The following is a 24,516-nucleotide window of genomic DNA, read 5'->3' on the forward strand; positions in this document are numbered from 1 at the left end:
GGGGGGAACCCAGAATAGGAGAGGAGGGAAAGGGAGGGGACTGAGCAGCTCAATATAGACAGTGTAACAAGGTCCTAAGTTTAGCTGTGCTAGTTTGAAACCGAGTAGAAGGCAGAGTAGATGTGCACCTTATAAATGAAGCAAAGTAGACATATTTATTTAGCACACACTTTCATGAGCTGAAGGGAGGATGAAATGAGCTTCAGCTCACAAAAACTATACATAACGTACATTGGTTAGTCTATAAAGTGCACATCTACCCTGCTTTATACTATATTATGTTGTATAGGAGAGGGAAGTGATGGTACGACTCTGCTCAGTGCTGGTTAGGTCTCATTTATAACAGTATGTACAGTTCTGGGCTCCACATTTTAAGAAGGAGGTGGGTTTGGACAGCAAGCAATGTGAAGGAAAGTTGAGAGGCTTCAGTGTGCTTAGCTTGGAGAAAAGGAGATTAAGGAGATGAGAATTTTTTCTTTACTAAATGCAGATTTCAAGAAAGCAAAACATTTTGCTTTTCTTGTTTGGCCATGACTTCTTGGGCCCTGATGCAAGGCAAATGAGGAAGGAAGAAGTGTAGGAAGATGATCTTGTGCCTTACAGACCAGACTAGACTCAGGCACTTTGAATCCATACCTGCCCTTGTGATCTTAACACATCTACACATGAATTTCCCCAATTGTCACATAGGGATAAGGATTAGTGGCCGGAGAAAATTTTTACATTAATTGCATCTTTGCTGAAAAATACAGTTGTAAGGAGACCAAAACTATCTGTGAATTTTGGTCACATTTGGCAGATTGTTTTAACAAAAAAAAGAAAGGGGCAGGGGAGGGAAGCAGGGGAAATGTGGTCCAAATAGTTGAATATTTTTGTTTAGAATTGATGTTTCAAGCCCTCAAATTAACTGCATTTAATTTCAACATAAATTAATTACAATAATTTTTCTGAGGTTTCTATTTCAGTGAAAGAATCTACCAAGTTGAAACTTTTCTTTCCCAATTCCTCAGTTTGGACATCATACTGCAAAAAATAACCGCACTGCTCTAATGATGATTCTTCACTCCCTCAGAGGCATGATGTGAGTATAAATACATTTACATGTTTCAAGGTAGCAGTAGCACAGAATCAACACTAGCTTGACACCAGAGCTGGCTTCAGGGGGTCCTTTTAAAAGAAGGAGACCAAATAAAGCCTCTTTCTGAGGCATCCCAAGGCAGAGCTTTCCCTTCAAAAATAGCACTGATCTTGTGACAAGTAGATATTGTGGTACACAGTGGAGTCATATATGAATCTAGCTGAAACTTCACAAAGATGGGAGGTAATGGCTAAGGGACAGAGCAAATATGTTATATTATTCTTGATCATTTGTATATAAAACGCCACATTCTAATGGATGGATTTCAAATAAGGGGAGGGCACAAACTACTTCGTAAGTGTTTATTGTAAATCACTCAAGAGTTTACACATCATTAATGGCAAATTAACATTGTTAAAACACCTGCTGGATGAAGTACAGAATAAAGACAATTATTTTATATTGGTATCAATTAAAAACAAGAAACCAAACAAAAGAAAAATCCAAAACAACTGAGGTTTTTGGGTTTTTTTAAATTCTACATCACTCCTGACAATATCTGGGCCTGATTCTCATTTAACCTAAAGATCATCTCCTCTTGGACCAAGCATGTGAATTCATGCTGCCAGAGTGGGGAAAACCTCTGGTCTAAGCATAAACAAGAATCAAGTCCTCTGTCTTCAAAAGTGCTCCAGTGCTGACAGTATAAAGCCTCTCTCCTGCACTGGCTAACATCTAACAAAAAGGGGTATATGGCCCATTAATTCAACATGCTCTTTTTACAAGTTAAATCCAGAAGCTACATAATTATCTTTTTTTATACTTTGCTCTGAAAGCAATGGAAGTTGCATGCAGCTGAAACATTAGTAGAAATTTAAATTTAGATAAAGGCTGGTTTTTAAAGACATGAGTCAGCGGTGGAAAAAAAATCAAGATACTTATTGTGCAGAAAGAGCTAAAGTATGCATGCATCAGTGACTGTGACTGATCAGAATATAAATTAGATCTCCAAACATTTAAACTGAAGCTTTATTTGGCTTAAGACATATTTGAACTGTACACCTTTCTAAATTACAACATATATGTGACAACAAATGAATCATCTAAACATAGCATCAGGTTGTGTTTTGGCCTGTGTAGCATCTAGCTTTTAACACAAAAGCCAGCTCAGCAATAAGTGATATTCATCTTCAGCAAAGACAGTGGAGCATTGCTCTTGCAAACAGGGCAAACAAAACAAAGAAAGCAGATTTTCAAACAAATGTCAGAATTGTTTTTAAGTGATTTTTTTTTCCACGCATTTTTTTAAATTCCTTTCTGTCAGCTTCTTTTTGTGACAGCAGATCAGGCCCTGCCTCTCACCTCCCACTAATATATGTCTCAAAGCATGTTTGGTCACCTAGTAAAAACAAATGCTCACCTGCACTGCACTTTGAAAGGATAATTAGTTTCTCCATCCCGCCAGGTTTAACATGAACAAGCATATTACAGCGTAAATTGGATGTCAGCTACAATGACTAAAATCAAAGGGCTATGACATTAATTCTAGTATTAAATAATATCTAATATTGTTACACTTAATAGTCTTGGTTTGGACATAAGACAGCTAATAGGAAAACAAATGGGATAAATTCATACCTGGAGTAAGCTGCCCCAGGGATTAATTTCACCCATTGTACCTGGAAAATCTACTTTATCCAAAGTGGGGGGGGAGGGGGGGGGGGAGAATCACACACGCACGCGCGCGCACACATACATATACGACAGCATCAATTTACCGAAGATATGTTACACTGTTCAAGCACTGCCATCTCCAGTCCTCTCTTTGCGGGCTTGGATCATTTCCTTGGGAGCCCGTTTTCGGTCAGTAACCAAGCCCAACCAAAACATGAAGTCAATGAACCATGTGGTTGGGTTGAATTTCAAGCCTAGCTCACTGGCTGAATAATCAAATGGAAAGGTGTGGTGGTAGTTGTGGAAACCTTCACCTGGAAAAACAATCAAAGAAAGGTTTTCAGAGCATGACTCTTTTCAGGCTGTGATGGAAATAGGAAGGGGGAAAAAAATAATAAGAGGTACCCCCTTCTACAACACTAAAGGCACCCTACACTAAGGTGGTGCCCTACTTACTCCAGGGACCAGGGAGCTATCCTGGGCCAAGTTCACAGGAAAAAAGTGCATCAGCTAGACAAGCACTGTTTTTAAATAGACTTAATTAAACCAGTTAGAAACCCCTGTGCTGGTACTGTTAAATGTGTTTACATCTGATTTAGACTGATTAGTATAATTAGGTGCACATTCATGTCCATCAGAACCAATGGGAGACATGGTTCATATCAATAAAGGGTTGGTGTTTTGGCTTCTTCAGTGAAGAACAGAGGGGAACAGAAGATTTCTGACCTCAGTTGATAAACAGAATCCCTGTTACTAAGGTATATGATAGAGAACAAGAAAAGGCTGAACAGGAGAGAGATATAACATGGAGCCCTGCTTACACTGCCCCACAGAGTACCTCCATGAAGCCCAGCATGCCAACTTGGAATGGATGCCTTTGTGCATACTAGCGCACATGAGACTGAGAGCTTATTGGCATATAACCAGCACTGCTCTGAGGTAACACATTACACAGAGTTTGCACAGAAAGAACAAGCATCCCATGTGTCACTCTGGCAGTCCCTACCAAGCTGTGGAGGTGGGGTAGACATGCCCACAAACTCCCTGGGATGAGAATTAGAGCAGCAATAATTATTAGGTCCTATTTACCCACAGGAATTGGCCCACTGCTGAACGAGTCAGAGGGACTAGCTATTTAGAACAATTTGGCTGCTGTATAGTATGCAGAAAATTTTCTTCTGTTCACAACTGGAGCAGGGCTAAGGAAGGTTTGGTCATGGGTATACTATGATCTCAACTTGCAAAACCCTGTCAACTTCTGGAATAATGGAATGTGTCATAGGCAAAATTCCTCTCTCGCTGATGCATGCAGCTTTGCTGATTCCAATCTAGTTATCTGCAAGACATGCTCAGGTGATGAAAACTGTCATAGCTCAGAGGAAGTCATTAGAACTAAGCTGATTTATGCCCACTTAGGAATGAGCTCATTTCCAGTTTACATCCTGGTGTAAAACAGATGAGAATCAGGGACACTGTTCAGCTAAGCTACTGAGACAGGATGAGATGGGTCCTATTCAATCTGTTAGGTACAAGAGTGGACTTAGGTAACCATATACAATCCTATTCCACCCTGTCTGAGTCCCTGAAAAACTACCATTGCAAAAGAGTGTGGGTCATCTTCCTCCTCCTCTGCCCTGTTTTTTTGTGACTCAATCTTGTTACAAATAGATTCACTGATGGATTTGCAGAAATTGAACAGGGTGAAATAGAATTGCATTTAGGTACCTAAGTTTAGACACCTAAAATGTGGAACACAACTAGGCCCAAAATGTTTTGTCAGCAAGGTGTCCGTCCCTGTCCCTTCTCTACCCACATATGCCTGAAGCAGAATAAGATCCAAAGAAATGTGCACAGGCCCTGACACTAGCATTCAAGGATGCCTGACATCCAGGCAGTATTTACACTGGGCAACGGCAATGACTCGCTGCAAAAATAGCTCCCTATGTCTATTAAAATAATATGGAAGGAGGATAATGGTTCAGGGCAAAACTTTAATTCATGCTAATTTGACTTGAGGGTGTGGGAAATGTCCATTTTTATTGGCTATAACAGGACTGTCCAACTGGTAGCACATGGGCCACAAGTAGCTCATGAGGTGTTAACATGCAACACCCTGGGCTCCCACCCAGCTGCCACTGTTCTTATTGCTCCAGCTGCAGCAGGAGCAATAACGTGCTCCTTCTTTCCCCTGATGTCTGCTACCTGACCCAGCCCCAGGGGACAGGGTGGCACAGCGCAGCCCATGTTGCCAGGGAAGCCAGTAGCCTGAAGTACCTGTGCAGCACGGTGCCATAGCAGAGCCCACAGGGGGCTGCAGTTGGGATGTGGTGCCACACCACATGGAGGGAAGAATGCCTGCCCCTAGGCACATGGTGCAGTGGAGCAAGAAAAGCACTTGCCCCCACATGGTACATAGGGATGGGGAAAGCAACTATCTGTACGTGATGCAATGGGATGGGGAGGTTTGATTCACCTACCGTTGCGCATAATGAATGCAGAGGTGGAGATTTCCTAAAGGAACCCCCTCATGGTAGGGTCCTACAACCATTCTTAGCACCAAAAGCTGGGATTCTGAATCAGCTTACATGGAAACAATGTTAGATCAACAACCAGAGGTTTTGCAATTACCACCCTATATAAACTGGCTTGATTTTCAAAAGCAGTGGGGACTGAAAATACCCCACTGGAAATGAAGTGCTGCTGGGTACTTCTGAAAATCAGACCAACTACTTAGGTACCAAAATATATGAACATGGGGTTGGAGAGGGAATTTTCAAATGCACAAAGGAACACATGGATTCCTTCTTCTTTTGGAAGCTGGGTGCTTACTCAGCCTTTGTGCCTTCAAACGTCTCCCACTAGGTTCAGGCACCTACTTTTGAAAATCTTGGCCAGCGCTTCTGTCTCTGCATAACTGCAGCTCATGAGCTTGGCAGTGGCTTTTCCCTCCAAGGATGTGCTAATTGTTTCCTCGCTTTGAGTGCCACAGGTATGCAAGACTGGCCAGTTAAACAGATTTCATTTAGTGCTCTTTGGGATGGAAGAGATGCAGGGCTCAGGTGCAGCAAATACGGAGAAGAGTCTTTATTCAGGAGACTGTTTATCAAATGAGGTCAGACACACACAGATCCTAGGAGTTCCCCAGCTCCAGCTGACAAGTCATGCTGTGCAATGGTAATGCAGAGAGCCTGCCTTAAATCTTGATTGTGATGTAGCAAGCCTGGTTATAGGGGCTCTGTTTTCAGGGACATTCTGCTCCTAGCTAGGACCAGCACAGAGGCTTAGCAACACTGCAGAGCAACCCATTTCTTCTGGTACTCACCGATGGCTCCTAGGGTGACAAAGGCATTCTGCCTGGGGCTGATGTACTTGTCGTATGGTCGGTTGCCGTACATGTGAGCTGCACTGTTGACCAGCCAGGCGACATTAAGAGACACGGTGTAGCGAAGGATGGAAGCAAGGAAGTAGGAATTCCACAGACTCTCACCCCAGAGGTACCAGGGCACAAGGGTGGGGAGCACAAAACACATGAGGACGACTGAACTCTTATAGTACCTAGGGGGAAACAAAAAGAAAGGAACAACATTGCCATGAGAGAAGGCCTAGCTCTGCTGTTACTTGAGTGGGACTCAGGAAACCCATGTCTGCCACAACCTTCCTGTGTCCCTGGAGCAAGGCATGTTACCTCTTTGTATTGGTTCTCTGCCTGTAAAATGGAGACAATAATACTTTATTTGTCCTTCTGATCCAACTGTGTTGTCAGCTCTTTGGGGCAAGGGCTGTGTCATAGTTTTATAGATATTAGGGGCTAGAAGGAACCTTACAGATCATCAGGTCCAGCCCCAAATGATGATTCACTGCATTTATAAAAATCTAGTAAAATAGACCCTGGATCTCACATGGGGGGCCAACAGATAGGAAGCTTTGAGAGGTTTAACATACATGGTAACTCCAGAAGGTACATGGGAAAAACTTAAAATCACAATACAGGCAGCTGCTAAAGAAACACTGAATAGGCAAAAGACATGGATATTGGATGAGGTGCTGGACCTTAGAGAGAAAAGGAAGAAATGCGATAAACTGCATACTGTCCAAACCAAAGAGAAATCCATGACATAAACAAAGAGATGCACTGTGCAGAAGAAACAAATAAAGGTTCTTGGCTAGCATTCAGCAGAAGAGAGAGGCAACTCTCCTGAGGCTTTTGCACACTGAAAACAGACAAGAAAAGGTAAACATCAGTAAGTCATTAGATCCAAATCAGGGACTCTACTTTCTGACTCTAAACATGTAGCAGAAAGAGGGCAGAATCACTGCAAAGAATTATCACCTGATGCTGAGAACACCAATGTAACTTGGGGAGATTAGGCACAAGAACTACCCCAACTTAAATATGTAGTACCCCAGGCAATGGAGACAACCAAGTCAGAAAGCCCCTTCAGATCAGGCAAAGTTCTAATAAAACACCTTAAGAAAGCAGCTCATGTGCTGCACGATACTTGCTGCAAAGTGTGAGGAACTGGAAAACAGCCAAGAGACTAGATGAATCAATTTAATGTACTGATATTGAAAAAGAGGGATCCAAAGGAATGCTCAAACAACTGCATGATTTTACTGGTGTCTCATACAAGCTAAACACTGCTAAGGGTAGTTCTGGAATGAATACAGAGTAAATTGGAAGAGATCACAACACAGCAAGCAGTATTTTGGCAGGGCAGAGACAAAAAAAGCATGTGACAAATTTAAGAAATGTGATGAAGAAAGCAAGAGTTTGGACAAGCTCTGCATCTCAAGTTTGTTAGCCTCCATTAAGCTTTCAGTGCAGTGGGACACACAAAGCTATGGCTGTGCAGGCTTGAGACGGGTTTCCCCAGGGAAACCCAAGGAACAGGAAGCTACAGGCAGGTTTACTGGACTGACATTGGAATGGCTCCAAGTATGAAAAGGAGTTTGACAAGGCATCTCTCCCCATGTCCCTGTACTCTTTCACATCTGCACTTAAATGATCATGTGCCAAGCACTTGCAGGATCTAAAAGAGATCAGAAAATTGGAGGTAAAAGGCTTAGTAATCTGAGGTAGGTAGACAGTATTATTTTGATTGCCACTACCCTAGAAGAGCTGAAAGATCTAGTGGAAAGATTGGTCATGGCAGGAAAGAGACACAGCAGCACAGTTAACATTCCAAAGACCAAAGTGATGACTACAACTAGAGAAAGATTCAAAGTTAAAATAGATATGAGCCTTTGGAACAAGTCTCAAAGTACATATTTGGGTACCATCCTATTGGAAGACAATAAGTGCATGAGTAAAGAATGCAAAACTCATTCAGCAGTAAAGCATTTGAATACAATATGGACAAGTAGGCAGAGTTCTAACAAAATTTTTTAAAAAATTACTAAACGCATTGGTTAGGCTAGTAGCAAAATGCAGATGTAAAAACTGGATGCTTATGAAGGAGTTGGAGACAAAATTACAAGCATTGAGGATGATGTGCTATAGAAGGATATTTCTTTTCTGAATCCAGCACAGAACAATTGGATGCTCAATAAAATTGGAACCAAGCTTGAACTGATGCAAATGGTGAAAAAGAAAATAATGAAGTACCGCATCCATATTTTAAGAAGAGAAGGTGATAGCCTAGAAAAGAAGAAGGTTGTGCCAAGGAAGAGAGTGGGGCTGGCCAAGAAAATGATGATTCAAAGATATTGAACACTAAGTGGAGAGCACTTCCCAATGTTTCACTAACCTGCAAGACAAAGAGGGCACTTGATTGACTGACTGATTGATATAGAAATCCTTCAGAAGAAAATCTGACATGAAGTTCCCATCCCAAGTCATTTTCAGAGGAGTTTTTCTAAACAATTATAATGAATAATTTGTTCACATTACTTATTTTTGTTAACAAATCTGCACATTCCTTTATTTTACTGGCTGTTTGCCTATTTAATTCACATGGGGCTAAACCCTGGAGTTTTTATTCATTTTTTGGTTTGAGGAAAAATTCTTGTCTTACAAAAGGACATTGTCAAGTTCTCATTGCCATGTACAAAAATCTTTCTCCCCAGGCAATAGTGAAGGAGCAGGCCAGGACTGTGCATCATGGCTATAAAAAGGAGGCGAAAAAAGAAGAAATAGAGGAAATGGAGGAGGAAGAATGGAAAAGGTCAAAGAAAATACAACATCAAAGCTAGGCCATCCCAAAAAGCAAACTGAAGTGAGAAATAGTTGAGAAAGAAAGGGCCAGACACCCAGGTGATGGGCACACTTGGGTTCCTTCATGTCCAATGTCCTGCTTTAAATGAATCTCTTCACAGGAAACAAATCTCTCAGCAAAGTACTGGCAATATGGCTGCTTCAAACAAATCTGTGGCCACCTGCAAAAGTAAAGGGAGGGATATGCTGCAAGAATCCCTCCTCTGCTTCACCTGCCCCTAATGTTTGTTCCCTGGAAGGACAGGGGAAAATAAGGAATTTATCAAGAACTGATGTAAGTATTGGAGGAGGGAGTTCTGAAAAGACTTGCCTTCATTTAAATTTACTCTCTCTCTAGAGCCTTCAGGCAGTAGGTAGCATCTTCTGTTCCACACTATGTACCCGTAGGGTGAGAGCCAAGAGCCCTCTTGTGGCTGCAGGTTTGGTGCCATTGTTTAAGACTGCTTCAAACAGCATCACTGCTGTGCAGTAGCCCACAATGGCTGGGTTGTCAAAGCCTTTGAGTACCAACCCTTCCAAATGATTTTGATGCAGGTTTGAACTGAGTGAGAGTCCCAGGGCTCAGCTCCAGAACAGCAGGCCTGTCACAACAGAGAGGTCAGCAAAGATCCTGGCAAATATATTGAAGTCCTTCAAACAGAGGGTACATGGCAGTGGCAGCAGCCAGATCTCCCTGCTGCAGGGATTGGCAGGCCTACTACAAGAGTTCAGGTAAGAATCACAAGTATTTAGTATTCAGTCATGGTCATGGCCACCCTGGGTGTTCTTGTTCACAGGGACTGAACACAGGACCTCTGGGGTTAAGGCATCAGCCTGTATAGCACAGGAAAGGGCAAACTTCTGAACCCTTCTACCTACAAATCAAGATCTTGGCACAACTTAGGGCCTCAAGACACCAAACCTTTGAAGGTACCTGCTCTGCTCACAGAGCATCAGCTCAAACAGTAGTTTGTTGCTAGGTGACTTTCTTGCAAAGCCATATTTAAACAACCTGGGAGCCACACATGACACATAAGCCACACTTCGGACACCCCTGCTCTATATTTTGAACTGAAGAGCCATACCCACACACTGAGAAATGACTTAGGGCTTTGTTACACCTTACACTGTGAGCTGCACAAATGTTGCTCGGTGTCAGTGCTAGCTTGGAGTTTAAACCAGTCATACCCTTAGTTTAGAAACCTTCTCTGATTGCCCTGCACCTGCACAGCAGTGACTTGCCACTAGAGGCCTGGTGAGCGGGGCAGGACTAGAAGCTTTAGCTGTGAGTTGCCACTAGTGGGCTGGTGAGACAGGACAGGCTTTACAGGTGAGGGTGTGAGAGATCCTGGGATACTGGAGGACATCGACTTGGGTGGCACATCTGTGGGGAGCGGCCATACCTTGATGGAACAGGAGCTGAGTTGTGCGCATCAGAGATAATTGTGCCCTGGATTGGGGTAACTTTGAGCTGCGTAACAAGCCTTAAAACCACTTTAAGGTGTTAATGTGCAGAGAATCCAGGGGTTAAGAGCTCCAGGAGCCACCCCAAATTACTGTTTAACAAGGCCCTTATAAATGTCTATTCACGATCTAGCCACTAGAGGGTGACAAAGTCACATTCTGTTAACATGAGTCATACCTTAATTGTCGGTTCCCAAACTCTGACAGACTGTGCACCACCAAATTAAAATGATACAACTACCAGCAATTTTTTGTCATAAAGTAAATAGAATAAAACTCCTAACGTTCCACAGATTGGGAATTGCTGCCTTAATGGTCTCCATTCTTTTCCCTAAAGTTCGGCAGTGTTTTTTTAGGTTCCCCTGTCCCAGACACATTGATTCTTAATTAATTACAAGCTCCTTTCCTTGCCCTTAAATAGTGCTTAACTATTACCAGGAAACTGAGAGACTTTGAATGCCAGTGTAGCTTAATGCCATTAAGGAGGTCTAGGGTTTATTCCCAGCTGTTCCACTGCCCTCCTGGAAGACCTTTGTCAACACACTTTACATTTATGTGCTTCAAGTTTGTCCATCTGTGACATGCAGATAATAATCTTTTGTAAGGCACTTTGGGATCTTTTGTAAGGCACTGGGTTGGATATTGCCAAATGCCATTAACTTCTATGTATCAGAAGTGCTGTGTAATACCAGGTGCTCTGATGTACTACTGTGACTATTCTTAAGATATCTCATTGGAAAAAGACAGAAAAAAGACACCCCATCCACTCGCCAACCGGATAGGCGCCAGCAATGGTGTTTTGGTTGTGCTTGATTGATTTTGGCTTGCCTTGAGGGGGATCCCACATCCAGGTGGGTTCTGCTGGCGCTTGTCAGGCTGCCCCCCTCCCCCCGATAAGTAGCCTTCCCTTCATGGAGACTGGCAAACTGTACGTGTGCTGGCTGGCGCCTACTTCAGCACCACTGAGTAGGGTGCTTCTGGTCTTGCACCTCTTCTCCCTTGTTTTTTTTCTCTCAAAAGAAATAGACCCCTGGGGAGGAGAGGGATATGGAGTTGCCTCCTTTCCCCCAGCCTCCTACAGGGGGCTCAAACACTTCCTCTGCTCTGCCTGCCGGCGTCGAACTGGCTGCGCTGCTCCTCCCTGCTGCAGGAGCCTCAGCATGTCTGTCGTGCTCCCTGCCAGCGTGCTCCCTCGCTTTCTCTGCCCCCCAGGTTCCGGTGGGGTTTTAAATTTTCCTGCAGAGGCCGGAATGGCCGCCATGATTGGATCAGCTGTTCCCCACTTGGGGAACAGCTGATTAAACAGCCGGCATAATGCCAGCTCATGCGACCACAGCCGCAGTTCCTGCTCCAGCTTTGGCTGTGCTCCAGGAGGTAAGTTCCCCCTGCGGGGGGACTGTTTTTGGGATTTGGGGCCCATGGGGACTGCCCTCTCCCCTTCAGGAGCTTATGGGGATGTCTCGCCACCACAGACCTCCCCCCTTAAGTTGCCTTGTGGCATCTGGACCCCTTGTGTGGCTTCTCACTGAGCCTGATGCTCCTCTTCATGAGTGTGGCATGCTTCCTCTGCCAACTTGTCTGGGCTACCCCATCTGGAGAGAAAATCAACTATGAAATTATCTTTGCCAGGGCACTGCACAATCGTAAACGTAAAGGGCTGCAATGCCAAGGTCCAGCAAGTCTATGTTTGTCTATGTTTTGTTTCTGGGTTAGCCATTGCAGTGGGGCGTGATCTGTCACCACCATGAATTCTCATCCCATCAGGTAATACTTAAAATAGTCTATTGCCCAGTGTATGGCCAGGCACTCCCTCTCGACTGCGGCTGAGCTTACAACTGGCAAAGGCGATCGAGCACTCCTCTCCCCCACATCTTTGAAGTAATACTGACCCTAGGGTGCTGCCTGATGCATCCATCTGCAATATAAAAGAGGCATCAAAATCAGGGGTGTGCACTATGACATCATGACGTATCGCCTCCTTTAGTTCCTTGAAGTTCTCTCTCATTTCTGGCATCGATTTCAGCAGTGCTGCTGGTCCCCCTCCCAGTGCATCCACGAGGGGAGCGGAGAGGCTTGCAAAATGTGGTATGAACTGCTGGTAATATTAATTAATGAGTCCCATGAAGAAGCGTAGCTGTTTACGGGTATGTGGCTCCTGGAATCATCATATGGCCTCGATCTTCTCTGTCAGGAGGCGTATTGTTCCCCTATCTACCTACCTGAAACCCTAGGTATGCCGTTTCTCATCCTGCTAACTTGCATTTCTTGGGATTGGCAGTCAAACCCGCTGCTTGGAGTTCTCTCAGGACTGCCCTCAGGGCTTTAAGGTGCTGGTGCCAACTGGGAGTGAAGATAACGATGTTGTCTATATATGCTGCCACTTGGGACAAGTGCAAGCAGGGTGTCCATCAGCATCTGGAAGGTGGCTGCCACATCATTCAGCCCGAAGGGCATCTGTATAAGCTCAACTAAACCCCAAGAGGTCCCGAAAGCAGTCTTGGTGATATCCGCAGGGCACATCAGGATTTGCCAGTACCCTTTGGCAAGGTCAAGGGTAGATATGTACGGGGCTTCAGTGATCCTCTCAATGAAGTGGGTAATGTGTGGCATGGGGAAGGCGTCGAAGGTCATCAAAGCATTTAGCTTCCTGAAGTCTATACACAGGCACAGTGCCCCATCGGGTTTGACCACCGGCACAATGGTGCCAAGGGCTCTGGGATGGTCATACAATTCCCTGTCTTAGCATTTTTTCTATCTCCTGGGGTATCAGCCTCCACCTTTCCCTAACCACTGTACCAGAAGGAGTTCTAATCTCATGTTCAATTCCCCTTACTCAAGGAAAGGGAGGCTGTGGCGGCCCAGAAGGCCTCTATTAAATCCAACAGCTCCTGTTGTTGCTGGCTATCCAGCTCTTCTCCCATTTGCACTGATTCCTTCCCCGTGGATTCACTTAACGCGGGACAGGGCGGTCCCAGTTCTTCCCCCACCTCCTCTTCTTGTGCCAGCCAGCCCTGTGGGGTCTTCCACTCCTTAAGAAGATTCACATGATAAATTTGGCATTCCTGGCAGTGGCCTGGCTTGAGCAATTCATAATCCACCAGCCCCACTTGACGAACTACTCTAAACAGACCTTGCCACATTTTGAGATGCTTGCTCGAGGACGCCAGGAGTGAAACCAAAACCATATCTCCTGACTGGAAGGTCTGGGTTCTTGCCTTCCTATTACATTGGGCCTCTTGTTGCTCTTGGGCAGCCCTCAAATTTTGGCCTGTGATGTGCCTTCTTGATTCAGTCCTGCAATTCTTGGAGGTATCTTTCCACGGATGTTCCTAACCCTACCGGTCGTTCCCATTCTTCCCTGATGACCTGTAACAGCCCTGTAGGGTTGTCGCCATATACTAGCTGGAATGGGGAATACTGCATCAACTCTTGCAGGGCATCCATCAAGGCAAACAGCAACAGCATTAAGATGGTATCCCACCTCCAGGGGTCTTCCTGTGAGCACCGCCTGAGCAATCACTCAATCATCCCATTTAAACTTTCCACTAGACCGTTCATCTGATGACAGTAAATCAATGTCTTCAACTGGGTGATGCCCAGGGTTTTACACAGAGCTTTCATCATGCCGGACATGAAATTCATCCCCTGGTCAGTGAGTATTTCGCGTAGAATGCCGACTGGCACTATCCATTTAAGTAATTCTTCCGCTACCCGCATTGCTGTAATGGACCTGAGTGGGACTGCCTCTGGAAAATGGATGGTGTAATACACTAAAACCAATATATACTGATAACTGTTGTGCAACTTCGGGAGGGGACCCACTATGTCTAGCATGACTCTGGAAAATGGTGTCTCTATTATCGGCATCAGGCACAACAGTGCCCTCTGTGGCCTCCACTCCTGGGCCCTTTGGCATTCTGGGCAAGCAACCCCCCATCTTTCCACGTCTTCTTGTAGAAATGGCCAAAAGAATTCTTGGACCAGCCTTGCCCAGGTCTTGGTGTGTCCTAAATGGCCTCCCATTGGGGAGTCATGAGCCAATCTCCAAATGGAGCAGCGGAGTAAAGATGGGACCACTAACTGTCTCCCTTTTGCTGTGCCCTCCTTGCCCCTTTGGACCCAATATAATAACCCCCCAATAACCTCAAAGTGGGAATGACTTTGCGATGTTCCTTCCCTGGGATCTTCAGTCCATAGCCGCTAGAGTTCTGGGTCTTCTCGTTGGGCCTGATGGAACCGTGCTGCGTAACCACCTGCTCCAGGTTGATACTGCCCAATGCCGCTTTGCTCTGGTGAGGTGGCCTTTTGCCAGCCCAGCCTTCTCCCCTTTGGAACCGCTTCCTTTCTTCCTCTGTAGCTCATACCTGTTTGAGCACCGTGTAGGAGGGTTCCTATTCTCTTCCGAGGATCATTTCACAGGCTAAGGCAGGTGCCAATCTGAACTGCAGTTTGCCACAGAACTCCATCACCCTCAAAGGCCCTCTCGCAGGATGGAGTGTATACAGCTGGCCTGGGGCCCAGCTCGCTCAGGCCCAGACTGCATTCCTGGGAGATGTGCCCAGTTCGTCCACACCGACAGCACACAACACTTCTCAATGCCCCTTTTGGTGGACCGGTACTCCTTTTCCCTTCACTAGTCAGGCTCTCCTTCGGGGCCCAGGGGCCTCACCCACATCCTCTCTCATTTTCTGAGCTTGCGAAGGCCTCAGCCAGGCAGAGGGCTTCCTCACTGGTCTGAGGTTGGTGTCTCTGTACCCACCTCTGGGTGTCTTCTTCCAGGTCCCAGAGAAATTGTTCTAATAAGAACTGGTCCATCACCCCCTCCCAGTTGAACTGGCCAGCTGGTAGCCATTTATTAAGCACATCCCTAAGAGACTGCAACAAGGCTCAGGGCCGCTTAGCTTGTTTTGGCTTCCATGCTCAAAATGCCTGTCTGTAACTTTCCAGGGAAATCTCTAGCCTGTAGAGGATCGCTGCATTGACAGCATCATAATCTCGGGCGTCCTCCTTCGACAGGGCCTGGTAGTTGGCTTGGACCTGATCTATCACTAAGGTGCCTAGCTGGTGGCCCCACTAACTGCAATCCAACCCTGTCTAGATAGTGGTCCTCTCAAATGCTTCTATATATGCCTCAGAATCATCTTCCCATGTCATACACGGCATCTTGAACAGGGTGGCATTACGCAGCATCCATTCTTGCTGGTGTTCCCCTTGTAACTGTTGCACCTCCAGCACTTGCCCTGTAGCCTAAATAGCCTGTGTTAGTAGCTCCACATGGGCTATTGCTGGCGGCTACATCTCTGCTTGCCCCCAGGTTGGGATCTCTCTCCCAATAACACCGAAAACTTCCCGGCCAATGCACTACCGTGATGGAACGTGCCTTAAGTGGGGTTTCCTGAGTGATGCACTATCCGTCCGGCTTGAGGCCCCTCAACTCGCCTGCCACGACTTGGTGTTATTATATAAAGGGAGGGTTCAGTGGAGATCTTCTTCCTGGGGGGCCCCTGGGGATGGCAGTACTCACAGTTCGGGTGTGATGTTCCATGGGGCTCCGCCTCCCCTACACCCCGTCCACTTGCCAACTGGACAGGCGCCAGCAATGGTGGTTCGGTTGTGCTTGATCAACCTCAGCTTGCCTTGAGCGGGAGCCCATGTCCGGGTGGGTTCTGTTGGCACTTGTCAGGCTGCCCACCCCCCCACCAAGTAGCCTTCCCATCATGGAGACTGACAAGCTGTCCATGTGTTGGCTGGCGCCTACTTCAGCACCTCTGAGTAGGGTGCTTCTGGTCTTGCACCTCTTCTCTCTTGTTTTTTTCCTCTCAAAAGAAATAGATCCCTGGGGAGGAGAGGGGTGTGGAGTTGCCTCCTTTCCCCCAGCCTCCTACAGGGGGCTCAAGCACCTCCCCTGCTCTGCCTGCCAGCGTTGAACTGGCTGCGCTGCTCCTCCCTGCTGCAGGAGCCTCAACGCATCTGGCATGCTCCACGCCAGCATGCTCCCTCGCTTCCTCTGCCCCCCCCGGTTCTAGTGGGGCTTTTAAATCTTCCTGCAGCAGCTGGAACTCGATCAGCCGTGCAGCCGTGGCCACGGTTCCTGCTCTGGCTCTGGCTGTGCTCTGGGAGGTAAGTTCCTCCTGAGGGGGTGCTGTTTGTGGGGTTTGGGACCCATGGGGACTCCCTCTCCCATTTGGGAGCCTGTGGGGGCATCTCACTGCCACATACCTGACTCCATCAATGAATCCAGTCTAAAACACCATCATAGCCAATATTAGCTGCACCTGCCTATTTGAAGCTTAATTTGTATCTGCACAAAGAAATGGTGCTAAGTTGTTAAGAGCTGCATTACCCTACAGTAAATGTAATAAGGCCAGGATTTTACCTTCAAGTGTAGATTTCTGGATCAGTGCCACAAGGACATTTTCAAACAATACTTAGAAACAGTTGCTAGAAACTATCTTGCCTAAGGAAGTTAACAATCAGTTTTTCATTCTAAAAATCCTGTCTCTCATTTTCATGCTGTCCCTCAGTACACATGAGGCAAGGAGGCTTCTGGTTACATTTCCCACTGGTCTCCCAAAGAGAAACATGAAGATTAATTACTCATGAACAGTCAGGCCAATCTGCTGCTTGTTTAATGTCAGGAGCCTCTGTTCTTCCCACAAAAGCATTTGTAGTGGAGGATTTAGGAGTTTTGTTTCAGTTTTCTGTCCTTGTCTGGTTGTCAGCTACTCTCAATAGACTATGCTGCACAGGGTGACTGAAATTAATAATTAAAAGACTTTGCTGAAGGAAGAAAAAATTACCATAAGATTGCAGCTTTCCCCCGTTCTGTCAGAGTGAAAATTGCATTCATCATTCATCTAATGGTCTATGGGGATGAGACAGGTAATATGGGCTAAGCTGGGAAGCTGAAAACAGCAGGGGAAGCTTCAGTTAGGTATAAGTTACTTGATTTATTTTTCAAGCATAATTCAGAGTTCTGTGACAGGAAGAGTACTTAGTGCCATAAATCATATCAGGCCTAAGTACTGGGGAGTAGAATAAAATCCATAGCTGAACATCTTCGACTTTGGAAAAGATCAAATTTGGCTCCTAACTCTGCAGTTGTGAATGTGGGGCAGGGGGGATGGGACACAGGGAACCATCCCTGTGGAATGAACCAAAGTCATACTGCCTTGGTTCATTAATTGCCCTGGCATGGCAATTAAAATTAGATCATCTGGGTTGGATTTGCCAAATGACACTAATTATAGCAGCTAGCAAAAGTCTGTCCTATAGCTTATTTCACAGAAAGCCAGGCTCTTTGAAGGGGGCTGCTAGGGGTGTACTGCCACTGCTGCAGGCAGCTCCAAATAGCTACGACAAAGTGAAAACAGCTGTGAAGTACTAATGGGACATAAGTTTGGAGGCTAGGAGGAAAGGGAGGCTGTGGCAGGCCAGTAGAGGGAGCTCCTGTGTTGAGCCTCCCACTTCACTATGCCCATCCACCTTCCGGACTCCACGTATCTCTCCAGGGCAGCCCCACTTTCGAGCCCCACCGCAGAGTCCAGGAGGTGGACGGGCATAGTGAGGTGGGAGGCTCAAAGCAGGAACTCCCCCTACTGGACCACCACATGTGGTGACAGCTGTGGGATACGAATACCCTGCTGTATTAGAGGCATAATTTGGAAAGAGGAATAGAGTCACTGAAATCCCTTGAGCAAACAATTTCTAATTTGGCATCGGGTCAACTGGATAGTGTAGATAGCCAGGATGGCGGACAAGTATGTCCAAATGACCATGCCCAAACTAAGAGATCTGGCGAAAGACAGAGGCCTTCTAGTGAAGAAAGGGCTAAAGAAGGAAGAGCTGATTAAACTTCCGTGTGACAATGACTCAGCCAGAGCCCCCTCATGCATGCCAACTCCTGAGCCCTCCCCAGAATCACATCCCTGCACGCCAAGTCCGCAGCCCTCCGAGGGATCACCCCCTAGGGAGGAGCACTGGAGGTACCAGATACGGGTAGAAGCTGAGGAGCGAGAGAGCAAACTCAAGCATGAGCTAGAGGTGAAAAAGCTGGAGGCACAGCAGGAGGAGAAAAGGATGAAGCTGGAGGCAAAAAAGATGGAGCTGGAAGCGCAAAGGATGGAGATGGATCGGGAGGCCCAGTGTGAAGCAGCCCAGCGCCACAAGGCAGAGGCCAGGCGCAAACATGAACTAGAGGTACTCCATCTGCAGCCCAACGGGGGAGAGGCAGGCCTTCCATGAGCACCCAGCGGACACCCCAAACCAAACGCCACAGCCTTCTCTCACTACCGAGTCAGAGATGATCCTGACGTATTCCTCAGCATCTTCGAAAGGCAAGCCCGACAGTGGAAGGTGCCCGAGGAAGAGTTCCTAATGCACATGGTTGCTCTGGTAGAAGGTGACATGGCGGTGGTCCTGAACAGCCTGCCCTTGGATGCAGCTGATGACTATGATGCCTTTAAAAATGCCGTGTCTTCAAGGTTCAAATTAGGACCGGATTATTTCCGGAAAAAAATTCCGGAATATGTGCCCACAACCCGAGAAGACAATGGCTGATTTTGCGGCCCTGGTGTGGGATGCACTCCTTATATGGGCAGACAGAGCCAAGGCTGACAATAGAGAGAAGGCACTCCATCTCATGGCGCTGGACCAATTTTATTATTGCTGCCTGTGGGAGATTAAAACCCTAGTCAAGGACAGGGCCCCCAAAACCATTCAAGAGGTCACCAAAATTCCAGATCAGCTGTTGCTAAATTGTGAGGGGCCAGACAAGAAGCCTCCCTACTTTGGGAAGGAACAGAAAGGGGTCCAAAGAGGGGAGGAAGGGAGGGCCAGATCCAAAAGGGGAAAAGGGGCCACCCCAGACCGAGCCCCTGATTTGACCAAACTACCCAATTCAGAAAAGAGGGGGTGCCATAACTTCAGGGAGCCAAGCCACATCAAGCCCAACTGCCCAAAATTAAACAACAAACCCAAGCCCGTCAAACATGCAACAGCTCTAAGCAGTGAAGGGGAAGACCCGAGCCCCTCTGAGGGGCGTGCCTGTTGCTACAGGATCACAAACCCAGAGGAGGTGATGGCCCCTCACCTGACCAAGATAATGGTAAACGGGAGAACCCTTATTGGGGAACTGGACATGGGGTCCAGTGTGTCATTAATCAATGCCAACCTTGTTTCACCTGGAGATATAATCCCGGGGAGGATCCTTACCATTCAAGGGGTGGGGTCTCCACCATATAAAGTACAGGTAACCCATCAACCCATCAAGTGGAGAGGCTGTGCGATGTGCATAGAACTGGGTGTGCTGGAAGGGGCTCCAGTCCCCATCCTGGTGGGATGGGATATTATTGATCTAGAACTCCTGCACCAGGACTAGGTCCTAGAGCTACAGCCCTACCGTATTAATGCGGTGACTCATCAACAGAGCAGAAAGACTAGAGGGGGTGGGTTAGAAACTCCCCAAGAGACAGCCACACCGTTGGCTGCAGTGGGAGAGGCCCCTGCAGAGGGTGATCACACACCAGTACCTGAGTGAACTAGCGATCCTGAGGGTGGGTTAAGTGACAGTCCCAGGGAGGTGTCTAGTCCATCAGTGGCAGAAGGAGGCGAGACTCTCAGGGAGGAGTCCAAGGAAGTCCCTGAGGGTGAAGGTGCACTCCCTGCAGGAGCACCCGAACTCCCTCCTGATTGCTTAGCCAGGCAAGGGGAGTTCAAGCAGGAGGTTCTAGAGGACCCCAGCTGGGAGGAACTCTGGCAGATGGCTCAGGAGCAAGAGACCAAGTTCACCCCAGAGGAGAGGGAACAGGTGGTCTGGGATAAAGGGTTTCTCTATCGGTTGTGGGTACCAAAGAACCATGCCGAGACCTGGGAACTCCATCGCCAGATCGTAGTACCTCGTAAATACAGACAATTGCTTTCCATGGCTCACGATTTACTGTGTGCTGGTCACATGGGCAGGGAACGGACATGCCGGTGGCTGCAGGGGAACTTTTATTGACCCAGAATTGCCCAGAATGTGAAGGACTACTGCCGATCTTGCGAGACACGCCAGCGGATGGGCAAAAGTGGGGACAAGAAAAAGGGTCCCATACAGCCCCTCCCTATCATTGATCAACCCTTCCAAACAGTTAGGATAGACATTGTGGGCCCTCTGAGGCATAAGACCCGGAGAGGGAAGAAATACATCCTGACTCTAGTGGATTTCACAACCCGATACGCGGAGACAGTTGCCCTGACCTCCATCGACGCACCAGTGGTTGCTGACGCCCTAACCAAGATCTTCTTTCAGCTGGGTCTTCCCTCCAAGATCCTGACTGACTGGGGTGGAAACTTCCTGGCAGAGGTGATGAAGTGCCTGTGGGAGTGCTGTGGGGTGAAACACCTCAAGACCACAGCCTACCACCCTCAGACAAATGGGCTAGTAGAGAGGTTCAATGGGACCTTGAAAGGTATGCTAAAGGCCTATGTGGACTCTAACCCCAATGACTGGGATGAGAAACTTCCTCTTTTGCTCTTTGCCTACTGGGAGGTGCCCCAGGAGTCCACTGGGTTCTTGCCATTTGAGTTGATGTTTGGGAGGTGAGTTTGAAGTCCTCTCGATTTGGTGAGAGAGAAGTGGGAAGGGAAAATCCCTTCCACCAAGACCTCGTGGTGGAGTATGTGCTGACCTTTCGTCAGAAACTGACTGACATGATGAAAGTGGCACGAGACTCCCTGGGACAGGCCCAGGAGAAGCTAAGGTCCTGGTATGATGAAAAGACCCGCTTACGTACCTTTGAATGAGGTGATAAGGTTATGGTTTTCCTGCCACTAAAGACAGACAAGCTGCAAGCCGCTTGGAAAGGTCCTCATGTTATCCTGAACAAGCTGGATGATGTGACCTATGTAGTGGCCAGGAGTGGGAAAAAACCTAAGACAGTTCATGTGAACATGCTTAAACCATACTTTTATAGAGGTGATGCAGTATTCTGAATTTCCTCAGTAGAAGGATCACTTGAGGACCTGGAGGAGCCAGTCATGTATGGTGACTGGGATGGAGAGGCAGGAATAGAGGAACTCTGCCTTCTGAACCATCTGCCCTCCCAGGACAAGGACAAGCTGCTTGCAGCACTCAAAGACTTTGGGACAGTGTTCGCTAACAAACCAGGTAAAACGGACCTGGCAATACACTCTACAGACATGGGCAGCCATCGCCCTATACACTCCAGACCTTACCCAGTTAACGAGAAGGTAAAGCAAGAAATAATGGGAGAGATCACAGAGATGGAAGGGTTAGGGGTAATCCAGCCTTCAGTGAGTCCCTGGGCCAGCCCAGTGGTACTCGTCAGGAAGCAGGATGGGTCCATCCAGTTCTGCGTGGACTACTGGAAGCTGAATGCTATCACCACCCCTGATCCATCCCTATGCCCAGGATGGACACTTTGCTTGACTGCCTGGGCCCAGCCAAGGTATCTCTACTCTCGATCTGTCCAAAGGATTCTAGCAAATGGAACTGGATCTAGATGCCATAGCTAAGTCCGCCTTTACCACACCTGTGGGACTATATGAGTTTACGGTTTTACCTTTTGGTATGCGCAACTCTCCTGCATCTTTTCAAAGACTGATTAATAACCTGCTACAAGGATGTGAGCAGTTGCCATGGCTTACATAGATGACATCGCCATCTTAAGTCAGGACTTTGAATCACACCTGATTCATCTGGTCACCGTGTCAAGCAAGATCAAGCACGCTGGTCTTACAGTGAAAGCCAAAAAGTGCCAGTGGGCACTATCCAAAGTGGTATATTTGGGACATCATGTGGGTGGAGGTCATATTGCTCCCTTGTGGGACAAGATTGAGGCCATTAAAGACTGGCCACCTCCACAAACCAAGAAGCAAATCAGAGCCTTCCTTGGCCTGGCTGGATATTAAAGACAGTTTGTCCTGGGATTTGGAGCGACGGCAGTTCCCCTACATGAGCTGACCAAAAAGGGCAGCCCTGATCCAGTGCTCTGGAAGCAGGGGTGCTGTCACGGGGGCACTTGGGTGCCCCGTGCCTAGAAGGAAATAAAGAGAGCTGCCAATCACTAGGGCAGCCCAGGTGCCAGTTGCTGGGGCAACCAGAAAGGTCATGTGGCCAGAAGGGGGCAGGGCCAGGCCTTTATAAACAGCCCAGGCCGGAGCCTAGCTAGTAGTTCCCTCCTGGCAGGAGCAGGAGCAGGAGCAGGAGCAGGAGCAGGAGCAGGAGCAGGAGCAGGAGCTGGAGGGAGCAGGAGCAGGAGCAGCAGGAGAGTGAAGCAGGCCGAGTTGATGGTTGCAGCCTGACCACTCTGAGCAGCTGCAATGATGACATGGGGTAGAGAGAACCCTAAGTGAAGTAGGGCTGAGAGCCAGTCTGGCACAGAGTTTATGCTATGAGCCAGGAGGCTTCTTGTTGTTATGTTACAGCCGTTTGGCTCAGGGTTTAGTTACTGTTAAACCGGAGGACCGGGTGAGGCTGTAGGGGTGCGAGGAGGCCTCATGGGGGCTCCCCAGTAGTTTGGGGGTTCCCAGTGCCCAGCAAAGGCACAGAGAGCGGTGCCAGGGTGGCACAGTGTTAGGTGCCACAGTGGGCACGGCAAGCGAGCGCTGGAGAGGTGCTTGGCATGTGGGGGTTGAGGCCCCAGCCCGAGAGGGAGCGTGGCATAGGCCCCAGAGGGGGTGGAGAGTGTGGCATAGGCCCCAGAGGGGGGCGAGAGGCCCAGAGACGGCGAGGAGCATGGAAGGTGCAAGACAGTGGGGCATTGCCTGGGCCGCGGCAAGCCCAGGGTGCCAAGAAAGGGGTGCAGGCTGCGTGACAAGCCCAGAGGCACCGGTAAAGGGGGCGCAGGTTACGTGACAAAATCCAAAGGGCGCCAGTAAAGGGGTGTGGGTCGCAGGACCAGCCCAGAGGCGCCGGTAAAGGGGCACCAGGTGTGTGACCGGCCCAGAGGCACCGGTAAATGGGGCGCAAGTTTCACAAGCAGCCCAGGGGGGCGCTGGTGAAGGGCTGCCATGCGCGTAATAAGTCTGGAAGCGCCTGAGAGGGGCGCCGGGGTGTGACAAGCCCAGGGGCTCCAGGTGTGTAGCAAGCCCAGGGGCGCCAGAGAGGGGCACCAGGGCGTGACGAGCCCAGGGGCGCTGGAGGGCAAGGGACCTAATAACATCCAGGGACAACTGCAAGCCTTGGGGCATGCTGAAGGGGAGGTAGAAGCTATGCATTGCCCATAAGGCTGGGGGGTGTTGGAGCACCCCACTGGGAACGGAGGTAACACCAGCGTGGTGTCTAGGGTGAAAGTAGGCAGCCTCCCATATTGAACCTCATAACATCAAAGACGTGGCGGGTGAGTAGAGGGTGCTGGATCACCTAAATGACACAGCAGGGGGCGCTGGCGAGATCATGGCCGCTCCTAGGCCCCACTCTGTGACAGGTGCCAAGAAGCATTTGACACCCTAAAGGCTGCCCTGGTCAAACAACCGATCCTGAAGGCACTGCTCTATGATAAATCCTTCTACGTAGCCATGGATGCCTCCAACTCAGGACTAGGAGCTGTACTCTTACAAGAGCCCCAAGAGACACAGCACCCCGTGGTGTACCTAAGCTGGAAGTTAATCCCTCGGGAACAGAACCTGCTGTCTATTGAGAAGGAGTGTCTGGCAATTGACTGGGCACTAAACAAGCTGAGGCCCTATTTATGGAGGCAGAAGTTCACTGTCCTGTCGGACTATGCCCCACTGCAGTGGTTGCAGACAATGCAAAACACCAATACCAAGCTGCAACGATGGCCTGGCAGCTTCAAGAATTTAACTTCACTGTCGAACACATCAAAGGAAGCCAGAATGATAGCAGATGCCCTGTCTCAGCCCTGACATAGTGGGGATCACAGAAACATGGTGGGACTCATCGCATGACTGGGTGGTGAATGTCAAGGGCTATAGGCTATACAGGAGGGATAGGATAGGAAGGAAAGGTGGAGGAGTAGCACTCTACATCAAGGAGGAATATACTTCCTCGTCAATTAGCAAGGGGGTAGAGGGGGGGCACTCTGAGGTGCTCTGGGTTAGAGTAAAAGGCAGTCCAGGAGATAGAGACTTAACGGTGGGAGTC

General features: G+C 47.9%; 1 protein-coding gene across 1 annotated transcript in view; it reads right to left on the bottom strand.

Moving 5' to 3' along the window:
• Positions 1 to 2,089: 2,089 nt before the first annotated feature.
• The window catches only part of SCD5 (stearoyl-CoA desaturase 5), an 83,340-nt gene continuing 60,913 nt past the window's right edge, over positions 2,090 to 24,516 (bottom strand). Inside the window, exons 4-5 of the mRNA XM_090036931.1 lie at positions 6,075 to 6,307; positions 2,090 to 3,066 (exon numbers count right to left, since the gene is read on the bottom strand). Coding sequence (XP_089893057.1) covers positions 2,876 to 3,066; positions 6,075 to 6,307 — 424 coding nt within the window. The 3' untranslated portion in view covers positions 2,090 to 2,875. The remainder of the gene's footprint in view (positions 3,067 to 6,074; positions 6,308 to 24,516) is intronic.

This window comes from Crocodylus siamensis, chromosome 2 (assembly GCF_052110815.1).
Source record: "Crocodylus siamensis isolate JL-2025a chromosome 2, ASM5211081v1, whole genome shotgun sequence".
Classification (NCBI taxonomy): domain Eukaryota; kingdom Metazoa; phylum Chordata; order Crocodylia; family Crocodylidae; genus Crocodylus; species Crocodylus siamensis.